Source organism: Tamandua tetradactyla, chromosome 9, assembly GCF_023851605.1.
Source record: "Tamandua tetradactyla isolate mTamTet1 chromosome 9, mTamTet1.pri, whole genome shotgun sequence".
NCBI lineage: Eukaryota > Metazoa > Chordata > Mammalia > Pilosa > Myrmecophagidae > Tamandua > Tamandua tetradactyla.
The window spans coordinates 107332744-107360665 of record NC_135335.1 but is presented as its reverse complement, the minus strand read 5'-3'; the positions used below and the strand labels follow the sequence as shown (position 1 = coordinate 107360665).

Genomic DNA, 27922 nt, shown 5'->3' with positions numbered 1-27922 from the left:
TGGCAGGTGTCGCTTCTGGACTGCCTGGGGTTTGACCCTTTTCTCAGTCTGGGCAGTCACCGTGGTAGGTGACCGCGGGGGACACGGGTCTTACCTCCCCCAGCGCCCTGGCCGCGGGGCGGGGCTGCGCACCGTCACGTGACCCGGCTCAGCCAATCAGGCTCTCTGCCCAGCTCTGCCTCTGGACCGGGCGGGTGAGGTGTCAGTGGCAGTTCGGGTCTATGGCTGGTGGCTGTGGTGGGGAGGCCCATTGGTTTCGGGGGCGGCAGCACCAGCGGCCCAGCCATTAATCTTTCTTGGGGTGGTGGTGGTGCTTGGTGTTCCTTGGCAGTCAGCGTGCCCTGGGTTTTTGCCATGCGTGGTGCTCCAGCTTCCCACTACTGTGAAAGAGCATTTCCTTCCAGTCGAGTCCCTATTTCTGCTTCAGCCAGCCAGCGTCCATTTCTGTTACACAAGCAAGAATGCTGATGAGCGTGCGAAGGGCAGGGGCTTTCAGGGTTTGTACTGACTCGCCTCTTCAGCTTATCACCTGCTGTTTTTCCCCTGGCAACTCGTCCTCCTGTATCTAAACGTGGAACTCCTTACTTCCAAGGCTGAACATTTTGAACTTTTCCTGAGTTATCAAAGAGAGTCTAGTGCTTGCTGTTCTGCAGTTTAGTACATCTTGTAATGACCCGTTGTACATTTTTTCACATTTTGAGTCTGTTTTTGTTGTTGTTGTTTGCTTTCATCCATTTCACTTTGCCCACTAGCCAGTGTGTGACCTTCATGCAGGAACTCTATTTTCCTCTTTGTACTCCCAGAGTCTTGCACAGATACAATCAGTAGGAGATGTTTGTTGTATGAGGGAACGAATCAATTTGCAGAGGGATGTGGTGTTGGAATTGTGGGCTTGGGGAGGACAAAAACAATTTGGAAAAGCATGTTATAGGACATGCACTCTGGTGTTAACCAGGAGGCACTAAAATGATACCTGAAAGGTGTGAAGCCCATCCGAGATTGGGTAGTATACATTTATTTTTTCCCTTTGGAAAGCCAGGTTTATTTAGGTCTAATTTACTTACAGCAAAATTTGCCCTTTTTGTTGTACAGCTCTATATGTTTTGACAAATGTATAGCCATATAATGATTACCAGAGTCATGCTATAAGGCAGTTTTATCATCCCCCCTCCCAATTATCTCATGACCCTTTGTAGCTAACCTCTCCCCACACCTGAGCTTCTAGCACTCACTGATAAATGAATTTTATTTTAAGCAGTTGGCATAGTAGTATTTATGACAAACTTTCTATGACAATGCTTTATTCATTTGGGGGGAGAAAAAAATGGATATGGATTTAGATTTAGGAATAAAGTTGCCAGATTTTTAGCAAATTAAGACAATACATGCTTATACTAAAAATTATTCACTGGTTGTATGAAATCCAAATATAACTGGGCATCTTGTATTTTATCTGTCAACCCTACTTAGACTGGGCATTGCCAGTGTGGGGATTACAATTGAGGTGAAGTATGAAATTGGCAGACAGAGGAAAGAAGGGGGAGGAAAATACAAGACATCCTGACTCTTCAGTAGCATCACCCCACCGTTTAGACTCCCAGGGACAACCTAAAAGGGGAGGAAATGAGGTTTGGGGAGGAAATGAGAAATTTACTAGCTTGTACCTGAATAAAATATGCAAGACTGCTTTGAAGACCAGGGTTCTCAGTGTTCTAATTTGTAAACTAATGTAAGTTTCTATCAGGGCCGCTTGCTGCCCAGCTGTGTGGTGGAGGAGTACAACCTGGGAAATAATTAGGTACTCGGAAATAGGTGAAAAGAATTCTGTGGAACCAGTAAAGAATATGTTAGAGTTCCACCCTTAAGAAATGGACTTTTCCTGAGGTATCGAAGAGTTTGGTGCCTGCTCTTCCTCAGAGTAGCCATGAAATAAAGCCATACTTGTAGTAACGTACTCTCCTGATTCAAACTGGTAATGACCAAAATAAATGGCTTCTAGTTTATCACCACATTATTGGGACAAAAGAGCTTGCTCAGCAAAGCCAAAAAAAAAAAATAGTTCCTAAGTGCTTGCTTCTTACTTTGCATAAGAGACTGATTTATTTTGGAAGACTTTGAACAAGTCATTTGTTTATACATCAGAGGAGACTTACCTCTCTTTTGTAAAGCAAAGTTGGCAGCACAGTTACTTGGAAACAAGTCTCCTTGGTGTTTGGTCTGAGTGGTAGAGCCTCAAGCCTGTATTTCTTCTTCATTCTTCTTCTAGCTCATTAAAGTTAACCTGCCGGGGTGGCCACCTCCTGCCTCTGTCTGAGCCCTGCCTGAATGACTGTGCTGAGAAACTGAGCTCATAGGTAAAAGTAATTTAATATGTTCATGCTATTAATTAATGATTTACAAAAAAAATCTACAGCCCAAAGTGTGAGGAAAGATTTTGAGGCGCATGGAAAGGAGATGATTTGGGGTAGGCAAATCTTCTTGCATAGACGTTGTGGTCTACTCTTCTGTGACCACAGGACAGGCTTTTGGTGGGCCTTGCACTCACCTTTAGAGCCCTAGGATGCAGAACGTTGGAGGTTAGCCTCTTCAGTCTTCAAACTTTTATTTGCTTGTAAATGAACTTTATGTTTAAGATGATATGGCACAATACTACCTAATTGTAATGTAATTATGTTAAAACACTGAATGAAGCTGCATCTGAGCAGTTTTTTTGTTTGTTTGTGTGTTTTTTTATATATATTTTTTGTATTTTGTATTTTTATTTTTTTCTCTATATTATCATTTTATTTCTTTTTCTGTTGTCTTGCTATTTCTTTTTCTAAATCGATGCAAATGTACTAAGAAATGATGATCATACATCTATGTGATGATATTAAGAATTACTGATTGCATATGTAGAATGGAATGATTTCTAAATGTTGTGTTAGTTAATCTTTTTTTTAATTAATAAAAAAAGAATAAAACATTTAGAAATAAATTTAACTGAAGACAAAAAAAAGATGATATGGAATGCATAACTATAAAACAGATGAAAGCAAAATGACCCTGACCGAAACAGGGATGGGAAGTTCAGAGTCCCATTAATTCGTCCTTTTCCTTTTATGTTTGTTTGGGAAGCCTTGAAACCACTGCATAACTGAAGCGTGAGCAAGAGAACCAGCTTCCTCCCCTTCAGAATTCTTTCCATCACAACATCTCAGTTGACTTAGCAGCCTGCTGGGGCAGTGGCTCAGGTGTCCTGAGCATGTGTCTCTTAAACTGGTGACAGTGTCTGCAATGGTACAGCAATTAAGGACTCTGCAAATGGGGAACCTGAAGACATGTCTTGTATAAGCCTGGTGGCAGGGCCTGGCATAGAGTTAGCACAGGAAATGTCTTAGAGAGTTTGATGTTTACCAATGTTTTCCTGATGGCTGCTGGGGTACCTGCCATGAACTTTGCTTAAGATCTTTAATTTGATTTATAGTAATTATTCTGTTTCCCCCTACAAACTGATTAGATGAGCAGGTTAATATTATTAGCTACTCAAATGGGAAGATGGCAATTATTAGGTAGGGTCACTGGAAGCTGGGCAGGGTTGCATTATCTGATCAGAAGCTGCTTTCCTTAGGATGTTATTAATCAATTGGTTTGAATGAATGATCAGAATTGGCCTTTTGTGATGGATACAGGACATGTTTACATCACTAAGTCTTCAGGAGGATAAAATTGGGAAGATCTTCAGACAACATAAAAATTTACATCAATCTTGGCATTATATCATACTCAGAGGAGAAAAAGCATGCATCCCAAGTGCATACTGGGAAGGAATGACTACATCCAGACAAAGGCTGTGTAATAATGACACGAGTGTGACTCAGTGACTCAACATTGTGGTTAGGACACAAAGTCCTATGACCTCGGAGGCATAACACTCTTCCATGTAAAAGTCATGAGGAAATCATATCTGGACTTGGTATTGGTGTGTGATTTGTTCTGTCTTTCCGTATGTCTTCATCCTTCCTCTTCCTCTCCCCTCTTTTCTTCTCCACCATAAATTATTGGTTCCAGCAAGATAGTTCATATCACAGTATCCTCTTGCATATTTCAGTTTCTTTGATGGGAATTTTTTATCCTCTACTGTGTCTATATCAGAGATTTTTAAACTGAGGGATAGAAGGAAGTCAGGGCATCAATGAACCTGGCTGGGGAAAAATAGATTGTTGCTGTTACTAATCTCAAAAACCAAAATTATAAATAGCTTTAATTATGAATGGCGACAGCCAGCCACAGGAATACTAGTAGTACCTGCTTGTGACTTTGTCATTAATTTTCATGTCACATTACAGTGACAGATCTTTATCATTTATGTTCATACTACTTTGAAATTGTAGTGACTTATTTGGCCAGCTGCTAAATCTTATTATTTAATATGTTAATAAAGAAGCATATATATTACTATAATGCAAATTTGTTTTTAAAACGTTAAAAATATACCATGTCAGTCCTGCTATACTGCAACATACATGTTTCTTAAGAATCACTCTAGGGTGGGCCACGGTGGCTCAGCAGGCAAGAACGCTTGCCTGCCATGCCAGAGGACCCGGGTTCGATTCCTGGTCCCTGCCCATGTCAAAAAAAAAAAAAATCACTCTACTGTGCAAAATCGCACAATACAAGGCTCATGGGAAAAAATGGAGTTGGGGCATGCCACTCAAAACTTTGTCAGTTACACATTTAAAGAGAAGGTAGGAACACAATAAAAACGATAGCACAGTTTTGCGTGTGTTAAATGGTTAAGAAATATATCAATAACTACAATAAATATGGTACCGCGCCTTGACAAAGACCTGCAGTTTGCTTGCTGAAGCTCGGAAGAGAAGGGCTGCAGCTTGGGAGTTCTTGTGAAGTGGTGGAAGAAGGGTGATCCGAAATCAGACGGAAAGGTGTAACACCAGATGGAGATGGGTGCAGCTCACAACCCAGATGGGGAACCGAGGTGGCTGGTAGGTGTTGGAGATGTGGGCGTGTGTGTTTTGTATATTCCTATGCAGTTTGCTTCAGCTGGGTGCAGTTGTTTTGTTCATCTCGTGGTTGTCGTGGGCAGGCTAGTGGTTAAGAAAACCTGAAATCTGTGTTGTGCTCAAATTGTTCCCTCATGTATCAGTCATACTGGGATGAATTCACGCTTTCAAAACAAGCGTTAATAGCAGAGGTACTGCAATCCGTTTCCTCTGTGAGCCTATATATTTTATGTATTTTTGAATACTGCACTGAGAAAAGCATAGGCTTCAGACTGACTGTAGGGTGCATTGTACCAAAAAGGTCAACGAGCTCTTCTCTGACGGACCCTCCCCCTTCACCCAGACCCAGCTCCTCCCCCAGCTCTTCCAAGGAACCCTCCCCTCCCCTCCCCTCCCCCCCTGCACTGCCCCATCTCTCCTCTGTACCTCGTTTCCCTTACTACTTTGGCACTTATTGTTTAAGCTACTCCCTTCAAAACTTAATTGCAGTCTGTTTGTACTTTTTATGCTCTTTCCCTCCATAGCAATATTCTTAGTTCCTTAAAGATAGAAACCATGTTGTCTCTCTCCTCTTTTGGTTCCTTTTAGTGTTTTAGACATTTATTCTATACGTTCTTTTCAAATGAATCACTGAAATGATGTGACTCAGCCAAGGAAAACAAAAGAAAGGCAATTTAATAACTAGTCCGTAAGCATTAACTCAGAATATTGTAAAATGGATGGAGCCAGAGCAACTTCTTCTTCTCTGTTGAAGAGAAGAAAACAGATTAAAGGGCCTTGTTCATTGTGTTCAGAGTACAAAGCATAACCTGAACATGAGCTTTAACTATTGAGAAGGGCTCCTGGGAGAGACGAGGGACTGCTGGCCTGAAGGCCTTTTCATCTGTAACAGACCCCTTTCCGTTTGTTTGGTTTAAAATGTTGACAGGACTAAAGATAACAGAGAGAGTGGAGTTCTTTTGGCATTTCAGATTTTTAAAGAATATTCTGCTCAGGCCACATGTTAATAAGTCAGCTGCAAATTGGAACCCGTATTTGAAATCTTCTGAGCCTCAGTGTAGGCCTTATTTTAGCCAAAACTAAGGAGTGAACAGTGCAGCAGCCGCCGGGTCCAGACGCACTGTGGAAGTTTTGAACAGAGGCATTTTGTGTCTTTAGCCATATGCAGTGTGAACAGGCCACAGTTGCACATTGAGTGAGAGGGTGAAATGGTGTTTGGTGGGAAAGGGTGACAGTTTTATGGCATTAGTCCTTGGGGGCCTCAGGTGCATTTATTTTCCATCTTTATATATATATATATATAATTAAAATATGTATATATATATATATATATTTTTTTTTTTTGAGTTTTTGGCCTTGGGGCTATTTCAGCAGGTGAGCGTCTGTGGGTTAAAGATGAGCCCTGGAGTGAATCAGTGAGGAGAGCGAGTCATATGTAGAATTGTAAGAGATGAGTGGGTCCTTGTTAGGAGATCTTTCTAAGGAAGCAACCAAAGATAAGGCCATGGCTTTCTGCCTTTCCTTCTGACAGTCACTGCCCTGGCCTTAGAGACAGCCTTGGCGTGGGCAGGCTGCACCAAGCTTTGCATACCCCTAAAATGTCAAGGCTCTGCACCTGGATTACTCTGACATGGAGCATGGACTACAGTTTCTGAGCTATTCTACTAATAATTGACTAATTCTAGATTAGTTTCCTAGGATTGCAATGGCAAAGTACCACAAACTAGATGGCTTAAATCAACAGAAATTTATTGTCTCGCAGTTCTGGAGGCTAGAAGTCCAAAATCACCACGTCAGCAGAAACTTGCTCCACCTTAGACCTGCAGGGGAGAGTCTTTCCTTGTCTCTTCTAGCTTCTGGTATTTGCCAGTAGTCCTTGGCATTCTTTGGCTTGTCGATGCAACCCTCTGCCTCCTCTGTCTTCTCATGGCCGTCTTCCCAGACTCCTCTCCCTTCCTTTAGGGGCGATAGTCATATTGGATTAAGGCTCACCCTAACCGCTTAGGCCTCATTTTAACTAATCTCTTAGTCAAAGATCCATTTTCAAATGGGGTTACATTTATGGGCTTGAACACACCTTTCTGGGGGGCATAATTTAGCCCATAATACCCTTGATTTTTTGTTGTAGTTTTTGCTTTTCTCCTATTTAAGGAGTCATGAATCTCCTTGACAGAGTAAGGATTATTTTGTTCAAGTAACTTATGGCCTAATCTATATATGGCCACTGAAGTGACTGTTTTAAGATGTTTTGTTGTTATTGTTCATTTGAATGAACATTTTTTGGACAATTATGTGGCAATAAAGATAGCTAAGTAATCTGTGAACCTTTGGATGATGTTGATTTTTTTCTTGTAATTTTATGAGTAACATTTCTCAGACTTGGTCTTAGATAACTAGAATATTCCCCACCTCTAAAATTATCACTGTGCAAGTATGATTAAGAATAGCTGAGAGTTCTGGAGAAGATGGCGGCTTATTAAGGCACGCGGGTCTTAGTTCCTCCTCCAGAACAACTACTAAAGAACTAGAAACAGTACAGAACAGCTCCCGGAGCCACGACAGAGACCAGACACACAGTGTACCCCATTCTGGACCGGCTGGACCAGCTAAGAGACTCCACTGTGGTGAGGTCCCCGAGAGGCATGCGCTTCCCCAGACCGCGGTGGCCGGCGACCGGAGCCCCTTCCACACACGTGGCTTCACGGGCCGGCTGGGAGTCTCGGCTCGGCGGTTCCCCAAGCCACGGTGGCCGGCGACCGGAGCCCCTTCCACACACGTGGCTTCACGGGCCAGCTGGGAGTCTCGGATCGGCGGTTCCCCAAGCCGTGGCGGCCAGCGACCGGAGCCCCTTCCACACACGCGGTTTCACGGGCCGGCTGGGAGCCTCGGAACAGCGATTTCCCCAAGCTGTGGTGGCTGGCGCCCCTCCCCCACAGGCGACTTCCCGGAGGAAAAGGAAAGAGTCTCCAACAGTAGTAGAGACTGAGCCCAACCTAACACCAATAGTGGCATTAATGAACAACTTCTGACTACTAAAAATAGGTCCTCAGCTCAGGTGAAACTGATCAAGGTGGAAGTTGCCGATTGGGCTAAATGAAAAAGAGGAAAGGGGGTGAAACAGAGCCTTCTGCAGCTGTTTCTATGGAGGCTTCATTGCCTCTGGGCTCAGCGCTGGGATTACACAGGTTGCAACTGCCCCAAACGCAGAAACAGGCTGCTTTCAGGGCTCTCTACCACCTGAACCTTCCCTGCGGGAGGGGTGAAACGCAACTCAGGTGGAATCCCTCTCTCAAGGAATTCAGATCCCAGGACTTCACAATTTGAAGCCATTAAAACCAACCTACAACCTTTCCTCTGTCTCCACCACACACCCAGCAGCGAGAGTCTTCCAAAGTTAAAGGAGCCACAACATCTTTTGCTGGTGGGACCCACAGACAGACAAGCACCACATACTGGGCAGGATAAGAAAAACAGAGCCCAGAGACTTCACAGGAAAGTCTTTCAACCTGCAGGGTCCCAGACTCAGGGAAATCTGATTAAATGCCCAGACACCAGCAAAAATAACAGATAACACAAGGAAAATTGAAGATATGGCCCAGCTAAAGGAACAAACCAATAGCTCAAATGAGATACAGGAGCTGAGACAACTAATTCTGAATATATGAACAGAAATGGAAAACCTCTTCAAAAACCAAATCAATAAATTGAGGGAGGACATGAAGAAGGCATGGGATGAACAAAAAGAAGAAATGGAAAGTCTGAAAAAACAAATTACAGAACTTATGGGATTGAAAGACACAGTAGAAGAGATGAAAAAACAATGGAAGCCTACAATGGTAGATTTAAAGAGACAGAGGCTAGAATTAGTGAACTGGAGGATGGAACATCTGAAATCCAAAAAGAAACAGAAACTATAGGGAAAAGAATGGAAAAATTTGAGCAGGGGCTCAGGGAATTGAATGATAATATGAAGCGCACAAATATACGTGTTGTGGGTGTCCCAGAAGGAGAAGAGAAGGGAAAAGGAGGAGAAAAACTAATGGAAGAAATTATCACTGAAAATTTCCCAACTCTTATGAAAGACCTAAAATTACAGATCCAAGAAGTGCAGCGCACCCCAAAGAGAATAGATCCAAATAGGTGTTCTCCAAGACACTTACTAGTTAGAATGTCAGAGGTCAAAGAGAAAGAGAGGATCTTGAAAGCAGCAAGAGAAAAACAATCCATCACATACAAGAGAAACCCAAAAGACTATGTGTAGATTTCTCAGCAGAAACCATGGAAGCTAGAAGACAGTGGGATGATATATTTAAATTACTAAAAGAGAAAAACTGCCAACCAAGACTTCTATATCCAGTAAAATTGTCCTTCAAAAATGAGGGAGAAATTAAAACATTTTCAGACAAAAAGTCACTGAGAGAATTTGTGACCAAGAGACCAGCTCTGCAAGAAATACTAAAGGGAGCACTAGAGTCAGATATGAAAAGACAGAAGAGAGAGGTATGGAGAAGAGTGTAGAAAGAAGGAAAATCAGATATGATATATATAATATAAAAGGCAAAATGGTAGAGGAAAGTATTACCCAAACAGTAATAACACTAAATGTTAATGGACTGAATTCCCCAATCAAAAGACATAGACTGGCAGAATGGATTAAAAAACAGGATCCTTCTATATGCTGTCTACAGGAAACACATCTTAGACCCAAAGATAAACATAGGTTGAAAGTGAAAGGTTGGGAAAAGATATTTCATGCAAATAACAACCAGAAAAGAGCAGGAGTAGCTATACTAATATCCAACAAATTAAACTTCAAATGTAAAACAGTTAAAAGAGACAAAGAAGGATACTATCTACTAATAAAAGGAACAATTAAACAAGAAGACATAACAATCATAAATATTTATGCACCGAACCAGAATGCCCCAAAATACATGAGGAATACACTGCAATCACTGAAAAGGAAAATAGACACATCTACCATAATAGTTGGAGACTTCAATTCGCCACTCTCATCGATGGACAGAACCTCTAGAGAGAGAATCAATAAAGAAATAGAGAATTTGAATATTACAATAAATGAGCTAGACTTAATAGACATTTATAGGACATTACACACCACAACAGCAGGATACACCTTTTTCTCAAGTGCTCATGGATCATTCTCAAAGATACACCATATGCTAGGTCACAAAGCAAGTCTTAACAAATTTAAAAAGATTGAAATTATACACAACACTTTCTCGGATCATAAAGGAATGAAGTTGGAAATCAATAATAGGTGGAGTGCCAGAAAATTCACAAATACATGGAGGCTGAACAACACACTCTTAAATAACGAGTGGGTCAAGGAAGAAATTGCAAGAGAAATTAGTAAATATCTCAAGGCGAATGAAAATGAAAACACAACATATCAAAACCTATGGGACGCAGCAAAGGCAGTGCTAAGAGGGAAATTTATTGCCCTAAATGCCTATATCAGAAAAGAAGAAAAGGCAAAAATGCAGGAATTAACTGTCCACTTGGAAGAACTGGAGAAAGAACAGCAAACTAACCCCAAAGCAAGCAAAAGGAAAGAAATAACAAAGATTAGAGCAGAAATAAATGAAATTGAGAACATGAAAACAATAGAGAAAATCAATAAGACCAGAAGTTGGTTCTATGAGAAAATCAATAAGATTGATGGGCACTTATCAACATTGACAAAAAGAAGAAGAGAGAGGATGCAAATAAATAAGATCAGAAATGGAAGAGAAGACATAACTACTGACCTCACAGAAATAAAGGAGGTAATAACAGGATACTATGAACAACTTTACGCTAATAAATACAAAAATTTAGATGAAATGGACGGGTTCCTGGAAAGGCATGAACAACCAACTTTGACTCAAGAAGAAATAGATGACCTCAACAAACCAATCACAAGTAAAGAAATTGAATCAGTCATTGAAAAGCTTCCCAAAAAGAAAAGTCCAGGACCAGACGGCTTCACATGTGAATTCTACCAAACATTCCAGAAAGAATTAGTACCAACTCTGCTCAAACTCTTCAAAAAAATCAAAGTGGAGGGAAAGCTACCTAATTCATTCTATGAAGCCAACATCACCCTCATACCAAAACCAGGCAAAGATATTACAAAAAAAGAAAACTACAGACCAATCTCTCTAATGAATATAGATGCAAAAATCCTCAACAAAATTCTAGCAAATCGAATCCAGCAACACATTAAAAGAATTATACATCATGACCAAGTAGGATTCATCCCAGGTATGCAAGGATGGTTCAACATAAGAAAATCAATTAATGTAATACACCATATCAACAAATCAAAGCAGAAAAATCACATGATCATCTCAATTGATGCAGAGAAGGCATTCGACAAGATTCAACATCCTTTCCTGTTGAAAACACTTCAAAAGATAGGAATACAAGGGAACTTCCTTAAAATGATAGAGGGAATATATGAAAAACCCACAGCTAATATCATCCTCAATGGGGAAAATTGAAATCTTTCCCCCTAAGATCAGGAACAAGACAAGGATGTCCATTATCACCAGTATTATTCAACATCGTGTTGGAGGTTCTAGCCAGAGCAATTAGACAAGAAAAAGAAATACAAGGCATCAAAATTGGAAAGGAAGAAGTAAAACTATCACTGTTTGCAGACAATATGATACTATACGTCGAAAACCCGGAAAAATCCACAGCAAAACTACTAGAGCTAATAAATGAGTACAGCAAAGTAGCAGGTTACAAGATCAACATTCAGAAATCTGTAGCATTTCTATACACTAGCAATGAACAAGCTGAGGGGGAAATCAAGAAATGAATTCCATTTACAATTGCAACTAAAAGAATAAAATACCTAGGAATAAATTTAACTAAAGAGACAAAAGACCTATACAAAGAAAACTACAAAAAACTGTTCAAAGAAATCACAGAAGACCTGAATAGATGGAAGGGCATACCGTGTTCATGGATTGGAAGACTAAATATAGTTAAGATGTCAATCCTACCAAACTGATTTACAGATTCAATGCAATACCAATCAAAATCCCAACAACTTATTTTTCAGAAATAGAAAAACCAATAAGCAAATTTATCTGGAAGGACAGGGTGCCCCGAATTGCTAAAAACATCTTGAGGAAAAAAAACGAAGATGGAGGTCTCACGCTGCCGGACTTTAAGGCATATTATGAAGCCACAGTGGTCAAAACAGCATGGTATTGGCATAAAGATAGATATATCGATCGATGGAATTGAATAGAGTGCTCAGATATAGACCCTCTCATCTATGGACATTTGATCTTTGGTAAGGCAGTCAAGCCAACTCACCTGGGACAGAACAGTCTCTTCAATAAATGGTGCCTAGAGAACTGGATATCCATATGCAAAAGAATGAAAGAGGACCCGTATCTCACACCCTATACAAAAGTTAACTCAAAATGGATCAAAGATCTAAACATTAGGTCTAAGACCATAAAACAGTTAGAGGAAAATGTAGGGAGATATCTTATGAAACTTACAATTGGAGGCGGTTTTATGGACCTTAAACCTAAAGCAAGAGCACTGAAGAAAGAAATAAATAAATGGGAGCTCCTCAAAATTAAACACTTTTGTGCATCAAAGAACTTCATCAAGAAAGTAGAAAGACAGCCTACACAATGGGAGACAATATTTGGAAATGACATATCGGATAAAGGTCTAGTATCCAGAATTTATAAAGAGATTGTTCAACTCAACAACAAAAAGACAGCCAACCCAGTTACAAAATAGGAAAAAGACTTGAACAGACACCTACCAGAAGAGGAAATACAAATGGCCAAAAGGCACATGAAGAGATGCTCAATGTCCCTGGCCATTAGAGAAATGCAAATCAAAACCACAATGAGATATCATCTCACACCCACCAGAATGGCCATTATCAACAAAACAGAAAATGACAAGTGCTGGAGAGGATGCGGAGAAAGAGGCACACTTATCCACTGTTGGTGGGAATGTCAAATGGTGCAACCACTGTGGAAGGCAGTTTGGCGGTTCCTCAAAAAACTGAATATAGAATTGCCATAGGACCCAGCAATACCATTGCTAGGTATCTACTCAAAGGACTTAAGGGCAAAGATACAAACGGACATTTGCACACCAATGTTTATTGCAGCATTATTTACAATTGCAAAGAGATGGAAACAGCCAAAATGTCCATCAACAGACGAGTGGCTAAACAAACTGTGGTATATACATATGATGGAATATTATGCAGCTTTAAGACAGAATAAACTTATGAAGCATGTAATAACATGGATGGACCTAGAGAACATTATGCTGAGTGAGTCTAGCCAAAAACTAAAGGACAAATACTGTATGGTCCCACCGATGTGAACCGACATTAGAGAATAAACTCGGAATATGTCATTGGTAACAGAGACCATCAGGAGTTAGAAATAGGGTAAGATAATGGGTAATTGGAGCTGAAGGGATACAGACTGTGCAACAGGACTAGATACAAAAACTCAAAAATGGACAGCACAATACTACCTAATTGTAATGTAATTATGTTAAAACACTGAATGAAGCTGCATCTGAGCTATAGCTTTTTTTTTTTTTTTTTTTTTTTTTTTTTTTTTTTTTTTAAAGGAAAGACAGAGAGAAGGAAGGAAGGATAGAAGGAAGGAAGGAAGGAAGAAAGGGAAACATTTTTAAACATTTTCTTGTTTTATTGTATTCTGTTTCTCCGTTTTTGTTACATGGGCTGGGGCCGGGAATCGAACCGAGGTCCTCCGGCATAGCAGGCAAGCACTTTGCCCGCTGAGCCACCGCGGCCCGCCCTGAGCTATAGCTTTTTTGTTGTTGTTTTTTTGTTTTTTTATATATACTTTTTGTATTTTTTATTTTTTTCTCTAGATTATCATTTTATTTCTTTTTCTGTTGTCTTGCTATTTCTTTTTCTAAATCAATGCAAATGTACTAAGAAATGATGATCATACATTTATATGAGGATATTAAGAATTACTGATTGCATATGTAGAATGGAATGATTTCTAAATGTTGTGTTAGTTAATTTTTTTTAATTAATAAAAAAAAAAAAACATTTTCGAAGCCAGCGGGAGTAACGGCACCCACTTCGCCTCAGCGCTCCTTTACCTGCTGTTTCCCGAAACCACAGGTCCGATTGGGGCCAGGGCCGGCGGGGCCGCTTGGGGTGGGTGGGGCGGGTGGGCGTCTTAGAGCAGCCCATAGACCAACCCTGGGAGCACTGCATTCTGGGATGCAGAACTGAAGTTGGCCCTGACCAATGAGATGGTGTTGCGTCACGACAGGTGCGCCACCAATGAGACGGGGCTGCGTCATAAGGGACGCCCCACTAATGAGATGGTGTTGCGTCAGGAGGGGCACCCCACCAATGAGACGGGGTTGCGTCACAAGGGGCGCCCCAGCCCAGGAAGCTGAGACGCAGGGCGCAGTCTGGCCTGAGACCCCGGGGCTGCCAGCAGCAGGTGGTCGTCGTGGCTTCAGCCCTGCAAGAGCCGGGGAGGCCCCGCTGGGCCCCCGCCCCCGGCTTGTGACCCTGCCGTCCATCATGGTGGACTACTACGAGGTGCTGGGCGTGCCCCGGCAGGCCTCGGCCTCGGCCATCAAGAAGGCGTACCGCAAGCTGGCGCTCAAGTGGCACCCCGACAAAAATCCTGAGAACAAGGAGGAAGCGGAGAAGAAATTCAAACAGGTGGCTGAGGCGTTCGAAGTGTTGTCAGACGCCAAGAAACGGGACGTTTACGACCGGTACGGTGAAGTAGGAGCCAATGGTGGCGGCTGCAGCGGGCCCTTCGAGGACCCCTTCGAATCTGTCTTTGCCTTCCGCGACCCCGCCGATGTCTTCAGGGAGTTTTTTGGTGGCAGGGACCCGTTTTCATTTGACTTCTTCGGAGACCCGCTGGAGAACATTTTTGGTGGTCAGAGGAGTTTCTGGGAAAGCAGAAGTAGAGGGTCCCCATCCCTTTTCTCCACCTTCACTGAATTTCCAGCTTTTGGGGGTGAATTTTCTTCTTTTGATACAGGATTGTCTTCCTTTGGTTCCCTGGGAAATGGGGGCCTTTCTTCCTTCTCCATGTCCTGCAGTAGCGGTGGGACCGGCAACTTCAAATCCATGTGTACTTCCACCGAAATAGTTAATGGCAAAAAAATCATTACCAAGAGGGTCATTGAGAATGGCCAAGAGAAGGTGGAAGTGGAAGAAGACGGGGAATTATAATCCCTAATAGTAAATGGCAAAGAGCTGCGCATCGACACCAAGTCGTTCCAGTTCACATTTGCCTCAGACGCATTTTGAAGAATAACAGGACTTTTTTTTTTTTTTTTTTGAAGATTGGAAATGATCTCTACTTTCAGAACAGGTGTACGCAAGAATTTATAAATGGTTCTTGCAAACTGTTTGTTATTGTTGGGACTTCATAAATAGGGCCTCTGTTTGTCTTTAACACTGTTCTAAATATCTGTAGGCTCTTTGCTACTTATTAAACTTAATCCCGAGGAGCCCATGACTATTTCCTAGGACAAAATGTTCACAGCAGCCTATACCTTGCCTTTTCATTCTGTTTGAACTGTAAGCCAGGTAGTTTGTCTGCTGTGAAGTTAACATTGACAAGGTGGCTGGCTTTACTTCAACTTTTTGTACATTATAGTGAGAAATGAGAGTATGTTAGTGATAATACTTCTGGTTTAAGATAAAGATTATTTTTAGTTGCACACGAATACTGGTGAAATAGTAAGAATTGACTGTTGTTTAATGTTAAGCCAAAGCTTTTTTAAAAAGATAAACCTGGCAAGTGCTATATTAGTTTCCTAAAGCTGTGTAACAAACTACCACAAACTTGGTGCTTTACAGCAGCACACATTTATTCTTTTAAACTTCTGGAGGCCAGAAGTCTGAAGTTAATTTCAATGGGTTGAGATCAAGGCAATTGTAGGGCCACACTCGCTTGCATTTTCTAACTTCTAAAGTTGTGTTCCTTGGCTCATGCCCCTTCTTGGAGAGGCATAGCATCTTGCTTCAGTCTACACATTGCCTTCTTCTCTGACGAAATCTCTCTCTTCCTCTTATAAGGACACTTTAGATTACTTTTGGGGACACCCAAATAACCCAAGATAATCACCCCATTTCAAGATCCTTAGCCACATCTGCAAAGTCCCGTTTGTCATAAGGTGGCATTTTACAGGTTCCAGGGAGTAGGATGCAAATATTTTTTTTGGGGGGGGGGGTGATTAACCTACACCAGTGGGTCTTTTTCATTTGCCTACAATCTGGAAATGAATCAAGTATTTGATGTAACCATTCAAGAAAACCCTGAAATTGGAATCTATTAGTACCAAAGAGGTGGGATGGAGATTATGTAACCTTAAAAAAAGAAATGATACTGAAGGGCTGTGAAAAATTCTTCAGTACAAAAGAAACATCCTGAAGATTTGGGGGTGAAAGGGAAGTATATGGTATAGTACAGGATACAGAAGAAAACTTTAGAAAATACATGTTTAGATGTGAGAATACCCAAACTATGCAACTTGAAAAAGGAAATGGTAGGGATGAAACGAAGTAAGTTGAAGGCAGAAATGAAAATTGTCTGAACAGACTCAGCACTCCTACTAACAGCCTTTCAGGTCAGAAACATGGGTACAGGCAACCTATTAAATAGTTCAACAAAATGACCTCCTGCCCAGTGCCTCTCAGTAATTCAGATTTCCCCAGGTTTCACCTTCCAAACCACTTTCCTTCCATCCCATTGCGCAGCTTTCACTTTGGATTTGGGTCTTGGTCTGCACTCACACATTTGTTACCAGTCCCTCAAAGTCACAGATCCGCACCACATATTGCCACTGACTGCAACTCTCAAATCTATAGCCCCAAATACCATTTGAGATGAGGGAAATGGGGCAAAACACTTAGTGAATCCCTCACAGTTACTTAGATGTTTAGTGGCATAACTAGATCATAAACCTGTGTGCACCAAACAATCTAGCATATGTGAGAGAGATAGCTAGGTTCAGGTGTCAACTTGGTCAAATGATGATGCCCCATTGTTCTGTTGCTGTGGATTTAAGTCACCACTATGTGAAATTCATCTATGGCTGATTACATTTGCCATCAGGTAAGGGGAGTGCCTTCCATAAGAGTGAGGTTTAATTTAATTAGCTTAAAAGAGAGAGATCAGAAGAGAGCTCAGCAGCTCAGAATACCTCATCTCAGCACTCACAGCTCAGCTTAGATATCTGGAGATGCAGAAGAGAATCGCTCCAGGGAAAGCTAAAGAGAGAGGGCCAGCAGACATCGTGTGTACCTTCCCATTGACAGAGAAGCTCAGATGAAAACTAGCTGCCTTTTCTCTGAAGAACTATACATTTGTAACTAAATAGATCCCCTTATTAAAAGTCAATTCAGGGCAGGCCACAGTGGGTCAGCCGGCTGAGTTCTCACCTGGCATGCCGGAGACCCGGGTTCACTATTACCCATGCAAAAAAAAAAAAAAACCTTTGGTCAATTTGGGGAGTTCTGGGAAGATGTGGAACAGATAGATCGAATTCAGCCCTGCTCCAAGGAAAAGTTAGAGAAGGGACGGGAGGGCGACTGAGATGGCGATTCCAGAGTGTAACGGAACGAGGAGAGTTTTCTGCACCATGTAGGGCAGCCCTGGTTGCATAAGCTGAAGAACTGAGAGGCAGAGAACTAGAGCCTAACACAGGGACCTGGAGCCCTGAGGAGTGCAACAGGGAGACGGGAACTAGGAAGTAAGCCAAGCCATACTCCTTGAATGTGCTACCCTCACCAGCTATGCCTTGTGACCTGCAATTCACCCCACACCCCACACACCTGAACCCCATCAGCTACACCCACTCTCCGCACTCTTAGAGTGCCCCACCAACCCCCAGTGCATACCCACCCCACACCACCACTCCAAATGCAGCCCAACCTCCTCTCCTACACCCCTCGTGAGCACTGCATCCCCCTCCCTGCCCCCTAGACTGTCACCAACACATAAAGGCTGCAGGTACTGACCTCCATACCCAAGCTATGCCCGCCCCAAGCCCATACAATTTCACAGCTCCATCTGCACCTCAAACATCTACAAGACTTACTAATAGAAGTTAGCTTCTGAAGTTTACACCCAAAGCACAAGCAACAAAAGAAAAAAATAGGTAAATGGGAACTCTTCAAAATCAAACGCTTCTGCATCTCAAAGACTTCATCAAAAAGGTGAAGAGGCAGCCAACTCAATGGAAAAAAAATTTGGAAATCATATATTGGACAAAGGTTTGATATCCTGTATACATAAAGAAATTATACAACTCAACAATTAAAGAACAAACAACCCAATTATAAAATGAGCTAAAGATATGAATAGGCAGTTTTCTGAGGAGCAAATACAGATAGCTCAAAAGCACATGAAGCAGTGCTCATTTTCACTGGCTATAAGGAAAATGCAGATCAAGACTACAATGAGATAACACCTCACACTTATAAGAATGGCTGCTATTAAACAAACAGGGAACTATAAGTGTTGGAGAGGATATGGAGAAACTGGGACACTTATTCACTGCTAGTGGGAATGTATAATGCTGCAGCCACTATGGAAGACTGTTTGGCGGTTCCTTAGGAAACTAAATATCAAGTTGCCCTATGACCCAGCAATAGCACTACTTGGTACGTACCCAGAAGAGCTGAAAGCAATGACACAAACAGATTATTTGCACACTGATATTCATAGCAGTGTTATTCATAATCGCCAAAAGATGGCCCATCAACAGACAAGTGGGTTACAAAATGTGTTTAAACAAATGATGGAATATTATGCAGCAGTGAGAAGAAATGATGTCCTAAAGCGCATGACAAGATGGATGAGCCTTGAAGACATAATGCTGAGTGAAATAAGCCAGACACCAAAGGGTAGAGACTCTATGACTCCACTCTTATGACCATGGTAATGGTAAAGTCAGAAGCTTATGATACAGAATATAGGGGGCTAAGAGATACATAGAAGCTAGAGATGGGTGAACAGTTAGCTAACGAGGTTGAACTCAAATGTAAGGGAATAGGTAGAAGTAAAGTTAGTTCTTTAATGGGTCTATAAGTAATATTACTATATTGAAGATGAACAAGATTGAAGGGGGCTGTATAGATCTATGTGTCCCACTGATTAACACTAGAAATAAAAATTAGTTCATGCAAGAAAAAAAAAAAAAGACCCAGGTTCGATTCCCGGATCATGCACCCCCCCCCCCCCACACACACACACAAAAGAATAGATGAACTATTTATTTAAATCCATACACAGATGAACAGCAACCATAGTGAATAAAGTTTAGACAAGATTTTATCTCTTTTATCCAAAAGCAGTTGTGGGATGTAGCAAACAGTAAGCAAGTCTTCCAGACCTTGAACTTTTGAGATTTGGAGTGAATTTCAAAGCAGGAAGAGGAAAGGACATGAGGAGCATTCCGATAAAATAGCTATAGGCATAGGTAGTTTGTTGTCAATTGCTGCAGAAATATGTTAAGTGAAATTGTCTGGTAGAAAGATTATTTCTTAATAATTCTCATAGTCCACAGCATCTGCTTCTAAACCATCCCACCCTTTGTGCTGGGTAAGAGGCTCTCCTGCCTGACCCAGCACTTTAGAGGACCCCAGTCTAGCCTTCCTCTGGCCAACTCCCTCCCCAAAAGGGTATGGATTCTCTGGGGCCAAGGAATCATGCCCAGCCCCCATGTCCCCACCTGTCTAGACCATGGCCAGATGTTTGGACCCTGGAATTTCCTGTCCCAAAGTCTCTAAGCCAAGATGCAATACTGTCCTTCTGGAGGCAGACTGCATGCATTCCACCCAAGGAGGGGTCAAGGGCCACTGTCTACAGAGGCAGGGGACAGAATAGCTGCCAGATTGCAACGTTCTTACACATGCTTGCAAATCACAGTGGGGAGGGATTTGGTGGGAGAGAAAGAGGGTTGGCCAGAACCCGGGGTACCAGCCTCCTTCTGACCCACTGAGTATAGAAATTAGAAGTGGATAAGAATTCTGAATTCAAACCTGGCCATCCAGGTCCTTCTGAAGGTATATTTTTTAAGGTCAGAAGATATATATATATATATTAAGCTTAATTTATAATTTTAAAATATTTAAACCTATGCTATGAGGGTCTTCACTTGGGCCCTGCTACCAAATATACACCAGGGAGGCTTTCTCAAGGGTGATTACTGATGAAAAGCTTTAAATGAGAGAGTCTTTCCAAATCAAAACCTCTGTAATGTTAATATCCTATGTAGTTGAAATTTCCACAGTGATGCAAGTCTTTAAGTAAAAGGGATTGAGTCTTGAAATTAAAAGAAAAAAAAAGTTCTGGGTTTGGGTTCTTCCTCTGCTGTCAGACCACGTTGTGTAACCTTAGAAACAATTCAGTATGCCATTGATCGTTAGATGCACGTTTGATGTACCATTAGGAAGGAAAGAATGCTGGCAAGTGTAATCATAAGACACTGTTGTTTGTAAGACACATCCTAATTTCAAAAATGAAAATATGTGAGAAATTCATGTATTGGAATCAGTGAAATACCCGATATAAGGTGGGGCTCTTTTAATTGGCAATGCGTAAAACATAAGTCATGGTTGTTTAGACAAAAAAGAGAATTTATTGACTCATATAATGGAAATGTCCAAGAGCAGTCTATTTTTGGGTATGGTTTGATCCAGGGTGTGCTGGTTTGAAAGGATGTATGTCCCCTAGAAAAGCCATGTTTTAATCTAAATCCCATTTTGTAAAAGCAGAATAATCCCTATTCAATACTGTATTTTGAAACTGTAATCAAATCATCTCCCTGGTGATGTGATATAATCAAGAGTGGTTGTTAAGTAGATTAGGTGATGACATGTCTCCACCCATTTGGGTGGGTGTTGAGAATTTCTGGAGTCCTATAAGAGAGGAAACATTTTGGAGAATGAAGGAGATTGGGAGAAAGCAGAGAATGCTGTAGCACCATGAAGCAGAGAGTCCATCAGCCAGTGCTTTGGAGATGAAGAAGGAAAACACCTCCCGGGGAGCTTCATGAAACAAGAAGCCAGGAGAAGAAGCTAGCAGATGACGCCGTGTTCACCATGTACCCTTCCAGATGAGAGAGGAACCCTGACCGTGTTCACTGTGTGCCTTTCTAGATGAGAGAGAAACTCTGTGTTTGCCATGTACCCTTCCACTTGAGAGAGAACTTCAACTTTATCGGCCTTCTTGAACCAAGGTATCTTTCCCTGGATGCCTTAGATTGGACATTTCTATAGATTTGCTATAACTGGGACATTTTCTTGGCCTTAGAACTATAAACTAGCAACTTATTAAATTCCCCTTTTTAAAGGCCATTCCATTTCTGGTATATTGGATTCTGGCAGCTAGCAAGCTAGAACACAGGGGCTTGAATCCTATTATCAGTTTTCATTTCTTACTTAGACTTGACTTCTATTGTGTTCGCCACCTTCTCAGATTCCATGTGGCAGCCCCAGAAACTCCAAGCTCACTCACCCTTGTTCAAGACCAGTAGAAAAGAAAGATGGCAATCTCCCAACAGTCTAGCAAGTCACTCAGTACACGTAGCTCAGATTGGATCCCACCCCATCTCTGACCAGTCATGGTGGTCAGGGGAACGCGAGCCTCTGATCAAAAAGGCCTGAGTCACAAACTCCCTTCACAAGTAGAACTGAGTGTGCAGTGGGGCGTCACCAGAAGTGCACGGGCTAGGAGTAGAAGCGGAGGTCCCCAAAGGAAAATTGGGGAACGACTACTGGAACAAGCAGAGTGAAGGTTCAGAGGCCAGAACAACAAATTTTCACTGTGCTTGGACAAGCCTCATTAGCTGTCTGGTTTCCTCTGACACACTATGGAGCTGAGAGCTCTGTGTGCTGTGAGAGTTGGGGCTTCGGGTGCTGTGCAAAGGGCAGAGAACTAGCAGAATTTAGTGTTTATCCAGGCTTTTCCTGGGTGCTTTACATACATTATCTCATTCAATCCTGCGCAACCCCTGCAGGCTAGTGCTTTGTCTCCAGGTTATAGGAAAGGAGAATAAGGTTCAGGGGAACTGAAGAATTCACCCATGGCCACAGAACTAGAAAGAGGTTGTCATGGTTAGGGACAGGTGTCAACTTGGCCAAGTTGTGGTACCTGTTCATCTGATTGGGCAAGCGCTGGCCTGTCTGTTGCAATGAGGACATTTCATAGGATTAGGTCATGATCACGTCAGCTACATCCACAGCTGATTCCATTTGTAATCAGCCAAAGGGGAGTGTCTTCTGCAATTAGTGATGCTAAATCCAATCATGGGAAGCCTTTTAAGGAGGACTCAGAGGAGACAGGTTCCATTCCTGCTTTGGCTGGTGAGCCTCTCCTGTGGAGTTCGTCCAGGCCATCCATTGGAGTCATTGGCTTCGCAGCCTGCCCTGTGGATTTTGGACTCTGCGTTCCTACGGTCACGTGAGACACCTTCATAAATTTTATATTTGCAAGTGTTCCCTGTTGATTCTGTTTCTCTAGAGAACCCTAACTAATACAGAGGTGGAGCTGGAATTTAAACCTGAGGTCCCTGGGTTTCAAAGTCCATTTCTCCAACACTTTCCTGGCTTGTTAACAACAATCCTGTTAACAACATCTTGCTTTTATTCCCTCCTGGCTTTCCTTAGCACCTAGCCTGGTGCTGGATATTTAATAATATGCAGTAAATGTGTTTTGAGCAAGATAGTGAAATCAACAACCTTTTCACCTTTACTATCAGTGGGATATACAGTGTAATTTTGGTTAAGGTGAGGGATTCCCTGTAAAGTGTGCTGGGTGGGACATTGCCCTCCTGATCCATTTATGTTCTGAAGTGTGTTGCTCTAGCTTAATACTGCGGCTGTGCAGCTTACTGGACTCACCTCTCCACTAGTCAGTTCATTAAGTTGCTGACAATTTTATAGAAAGCAAGGGACTCAAATGTTCCAGGAAGAGCTTTTATTCAATATTAGAAGCATCGTGTATGCTGCAGGCTAAATTATATATATATATTTAATTTAAATGACAAGAACTCTGGGTGTTAAGGTGGTTCATGAACACTTGACAGAAAGGTTGCCTCCACTGTTGGGCTGGTGCAGTCCCTCTGTAGGTGTGGTCCTGTTCTCAGCTCTTTTGTGTGGCAGCAATTCCACCTGGGTGGCCGGGTCATGCTGCTGCCACCCGGAATGGTCAGCTGCCCTCATGGCTTGTCTTTCCAGTCACCTGGAATGCCGAGACAGTTCTGTGCTGTTGGCAGGGATACCCTGGAACATTGTCCTAATTCCTATTACAGGCTACATTTGGTATTTTCCCCATCTGTTCCCATTTGCACCCTTAATTATTTTGGCGTACTTATCTTTCTTGCGAGATATAAGCCCCACTTGAAGGCAGGGTTTGTGTTTCTCGTTGCATCTAACACAATGCCTGGAGCATGGAAGGCATTTAATAAATATTTGCAGAATGAATGAATGAATTTTCATTATAATTTAGTTGTTAATACTTTTTTTCAAAGAAGTTCTAGCTTTAAAGTATCAGATCAAAGATTTCTTTCACGGAAAGCTTATATTCTCCTGCATAGTTTAATTGTGTCTGCCAGCACTGTGACGTGCCACTTCTGGGCCCCTGCCTTTCTCTTTTAGAGAACATGCAAAATGGACTCTTCTCAGTGTCTGAAACCTCTGAAAAGGATACTTTCCCCAGGACATTACATCTACTTACCCAAGAGCTGGCAATAGCAACCCCATTCTGGCCCCTCCCACTGCTGTTTACTGTGCAGAAAGGGTCAAATTACCAAGTCTCCCAGTTACTGGTGCTTGGTGTTCTCCCAGGTGAACTGTTTCCTGAGACCCACTAAACAGGACTTTGCCTTTGGGTGAGATGGCTGGTGACCATTGCTTAAGATGTATCTAATGGAAAAGCGACTCCATTGCCAGCTATTTTTATTATTATTTTAACCTTTGTTCATCCTCTTTAATTATATATATGTGTATGTTATTTTATTGAGGTTTACCTTTATACAGAAGAACCCAGAAATCACAAGTGTTCAGCATTATGAATTTTCATATAGTGAATACCCCCATGTAACTTGCATCCAGATAAAGGAGGTTAACACCACTGGCATGCCAGAGAGCCTCCTCTGCTCCCTTTCATCCACTACCCTACCAGTGCTGATATGATTTGACCATTTTTAACTTTATAAAAATGGAAACATTCATTCTGTGATCTTCTACTGACTGGCCACTCAGTCCACATTGTGTTTGTGAGATTCATCCATATTGTTGCATGTAACAGTAGTTTGTTCCTTTTCATTGCTGTATAGTATTCCACTGTTTGATATACTACATTGTAGGCATTCATTCTACTGTTGATGGACATTTGGGGTATTTTTGGAACTATTACAAATGATGCAGATGAAAGCATTTTTGTTCTTTTTTTGTTTTTTGGCCCGCATGTATTCATTTCTATTAGGTATATACCTGGGAGTGAAATAATTATTTTGCAGATGTGCATGTGTTACCATTAGTGGAAACCATCAAACGGTTTTCCAGGGTCTGGGATTTCCAGGCAGAGGAAAACATGATAACTCTGAGGCTTCCCAGAGAGAAAGAAATCTTCTGAAAAAGACCTACTTAAAATGAAGAAAGAAAGTCTGGGAGCTTTTTTACTGTCCCTATCCCTAATGGAAAGATACAATTGTTTGGCCTATATGCTTTGATTTATGTTAATGCAATCTAAGTCTGAACAACTTTAAAAATGACCTAAGCTCATAGTTGTAAATATGGAAGAAGTGCAGTGTGACTGATGGTAAAATAGCATAATGGCTGTTAATGAGTGAGAAATAACCCATGAGTTATTTAATCAGTTAAGTCTGCATCAGTGAGCAAGCAGCTCTGTTAAGGGCAAGCCTTCCTGCATAAGAGAATCGTGATAACAAATATTGGTATTAAAGGAGAGGATAATGAAATATTTTAAAGTTATAAGAAACATTATGTACATTATGGGATGTTTTTGGTGAAATGGAGTCCCCTGATTGGCTTATAAGGTTTCTCCTTATTTAAGTCTTTAATTGGCTGTTCTTCCTTATTTAATTCTTTAATTGAATGACCAGACTTTAGGAAAAGCATAGAGCAAAATGTAAGTTGCTGAATTAAAATTTTCAGTGTTATCCCTGATTTTAGGCAAGTCTTATCTTCACTTTTACTTTTATAAGAGAGCTGGGGAACCTATCAGAATGGCCAAGACAATAAAAAAATATTTACATGCCATTGTTACAACCAAGGATGCAGAGAAATGTTACTCTATTATTGCATCAAGGATGCAGAGAAATGGATCATACACACATTGATGGTGGGAATGTAAAATGGTACACCCACTCTGGTAAACAGTTGGGCAGTTTATTTAAAAAGTGAACATACAACTACTCTGTGACCCAGCGATTGCTGTCCTGGGCATTTATTCCAGAGAAATGAGGACCTGAGTTTGCATACAAACCTGTGCACCAATGTTTATATCAGTTTATTTGTAATAGTCCAAAACGGGAAGCAACACTGGTATCCTTCAGTGGGATATACTTGAACAACCTGGGACAGCATATCATGGAATACTACACAGCAATAAAAATAAACTATCGATGCAGGAAACAACCTGGGTGAATCTCCAGAGAATTATGCTCTGTGACAAAGGCCAAGCCCAAAGTTCCATACTATGTGATTCAATGTGTGTAAGATTCTTGAGATGACAAGTTGTGAAATGGAGAATAGGTTAGTGCAGATTACTGGTGGCCAGAGGTTACGGGGGGAGCAGTGCAGGGGGAAATTGGCTGTGGCTGTAAAAGGTCAATACGGGGGCGGGGGGGCGGTCCTTGTGGTGATGGAAATGCTTGCTGTCTTAACTAGTATCCATGTCAGGATCTTGGTTACGGTATTGAACTATAGTTTTATAAGATGCTATCACTGGGGAATCTGCGTAAAGATTTTATGGATCTCTTACAATTGCATGCGAATCTACAATTATCTCAAAATAAAAAAGTTTGAAAAAAAAAGAAAAGGTGAATTCTGCACAGCTCTCTTACATCATTTCTCCTTTTCACATTTGCCCATTCGTATGTTAAGTCTTGTGGTTTGTTATCAAAGGAAAGCTATTGTTCCCTGCCTCCCACTAAGGACAATATTAATCATTGAAAGTCATTTATCAAAGGGTCTGGTATTCTTTAATCATTCAGAATTCCAGGGCCACTAGTTCAAAGTCTTTGATCTGCATGCACACCTACAAATCAGGCAGGTATTGTAGGTCTCTCAGGAGCAATTTATCCAAACTGCAGCTACATAAGTGGAAGGATCGTTGGGGTCATTCTCCCCAACATCACTTTTCTTCTGGCCCCAAAGAAAGTGTCTGACCAGTCATTTGGGTCTAAGTAGTCTTCCCAGTTTCCATTTCTTGTGACTTAGACAACTCTGGTATCAGCTTAAGGAATAGTGAAGGTGACAAAAGGACTCAGTGGGAGTCAAATGACTGGTTTGTTTGTCTGTTTTTAAGGAATGGAAAACTCAGCCTTCCTAGAGAAACATAATACGCACTCGATAGTTCTTTAAACTGTCTAAATGCAATGCTTTTTGTAATGTTATAGCTCTTACTTCCCTAGGGAGCTTTCCTAGGTTCTTCCAATTGTTTGTTGTTGTTGTTTTTACTTCCCTGCCATTGCATGTAGATCAAAATGATTTTCTACCCGATGAGCTACTATCTCTGTGGATTTTCTAGTCTGAGCAAAATCTCTTTAGGAATCATTTTCTGAGTGCTAGAGTTGAATATACTTTGTTTTCCTTTGTCCTGGTGCACAAGATTTTGACCTTCCAGTTGTCTGTAAGTCCAGTGTTGTCTTTGCTGGTCCCCTGCTGTTGTCAGCTCCTCTGTGATGCTGTATACTCTATTGTTACAACCACCAGTATCAGGGCAGCCTGTCATTAGAGTGTCTCTTTAAAGAGCAGGGCTCTCTGTTTGGTATGCAAGTCAATGCCTGGCTGTTTTGCTGTAAAACAGTTTTAGAGAAGGGAGTGAGGTAAAATAATTTCCATTAATAATTGACATGTTTGAATGTCAAGTGAGCAAAGTGAGGTGTTTTTGTGAAACTGTACTTTATTCTCTAAGAAGACGGTTAACTGGCACAGGAAGGGAAAAGGGGAGCAGAAGAGAGTAGGGGACACAAAGTAACATTCTTTGAGTGATCATCATCTGTCATTTCCTTTATATACACTAACTCCCCTCCCACCCCAACACAAATGCATGCAGTACCTGTGATGGTTGAGTTCATGTGTCAACTCAGCTGGGTTACAGTGTCCAGTTGTTTGATAAGGCAAATACTGGCCTGATTGCTACTTTGAGGGTATTTCATGGATTTAAGTGATTAGTTAAGTGATTAGTTGATTTAAGTCATCCTCACTTTGTCTTCTACAAACAACAAAGGAGAATGCCATTGGCAATGAAGGAAGTCTTATCCAGTAAGTTGAAGGCTTTAAAGGGAGAACTGGTTATTTCAGCAGTCAGAAAGAAGATTTTCGATCTTGACTTCAGCCAGCCAGCATCTCCTGGGAAGTTCATGGGAACTGTCATCAGGATTCCCAACTTGGAGCCAGCCTTATGGAACTTGGCCTCCATGGTTGCATGAGCCAATTCCTATGGTAAATATCATAGTATTTACCTGTATATGTATCTCCTATTGGGCACCATTACTACATACCTGTTATATCCAGAGCCCATGGTGACAGCTAGTCAGTGACGGAGGCGGGATGTAAACCCACGTCTGCCTGATCTGAGATACACAGGCCTTTGATGCACCCTCCCAGTTAAACAAAAAGGAAGTAAAATGGAGTTCTTGTT

The 27922-nt window shown here is 41.6% G+C and overlaps 2 protein-coding genes across 12 annotated transcripts in view; both read left to right on the top strand.

The window, feature by feature from the left end:
* Positions 1-27922, top strand: part of PDE4D (phosphodiesterase 4D) — a 1724553-nt gene that overhangs the window by 246513 nt on the left and 1450118 nt on the right. For 7 of the 11 annotated variants that reach the window (XM_077117214.1, XM_077117215.1, XM_077117218.1 and 4 more), the window contains one exon: positions 2267-2354. The exons of 3 other annotated variants lie outside the window; for them this stretch is intronic. The gene's annotated coding sequence lies outside the window, so the exon portion shown is untranslated. Of the gene's footprint in view, positions 1-192; positions 498-2266; positions 2355-27922 lie in introns of those variants that run through there. One more of the 11 variants, XM_077117219.1, reaches the window with a different exon arrangement.
* On the top strand, positions 14389-15530 carry LOC143647343 (dnaJ homolog subfamily B member 3-like). Its single transcript, XM_077117209.1, has one exon. It carries the CDS (start codon positions 14404-14406, stop codon positions 15247-15249), a length of 846 nt encoding a protein of 281 aa, XP_076973324.1. The 5' UTR covers positions 14389-14403; the 3' UTR covers positions 15250-15530.

What these genes read in the sequence shown, in the direction of transcription:
- LOC143647343 (XM_077117209.1), top strand. Translation starts at nt 14,404, where the DNA reads ATGAGACGGGGTTGCGTCACAAGGGGCGCCCCAGCCCAGGAAGCTGAG.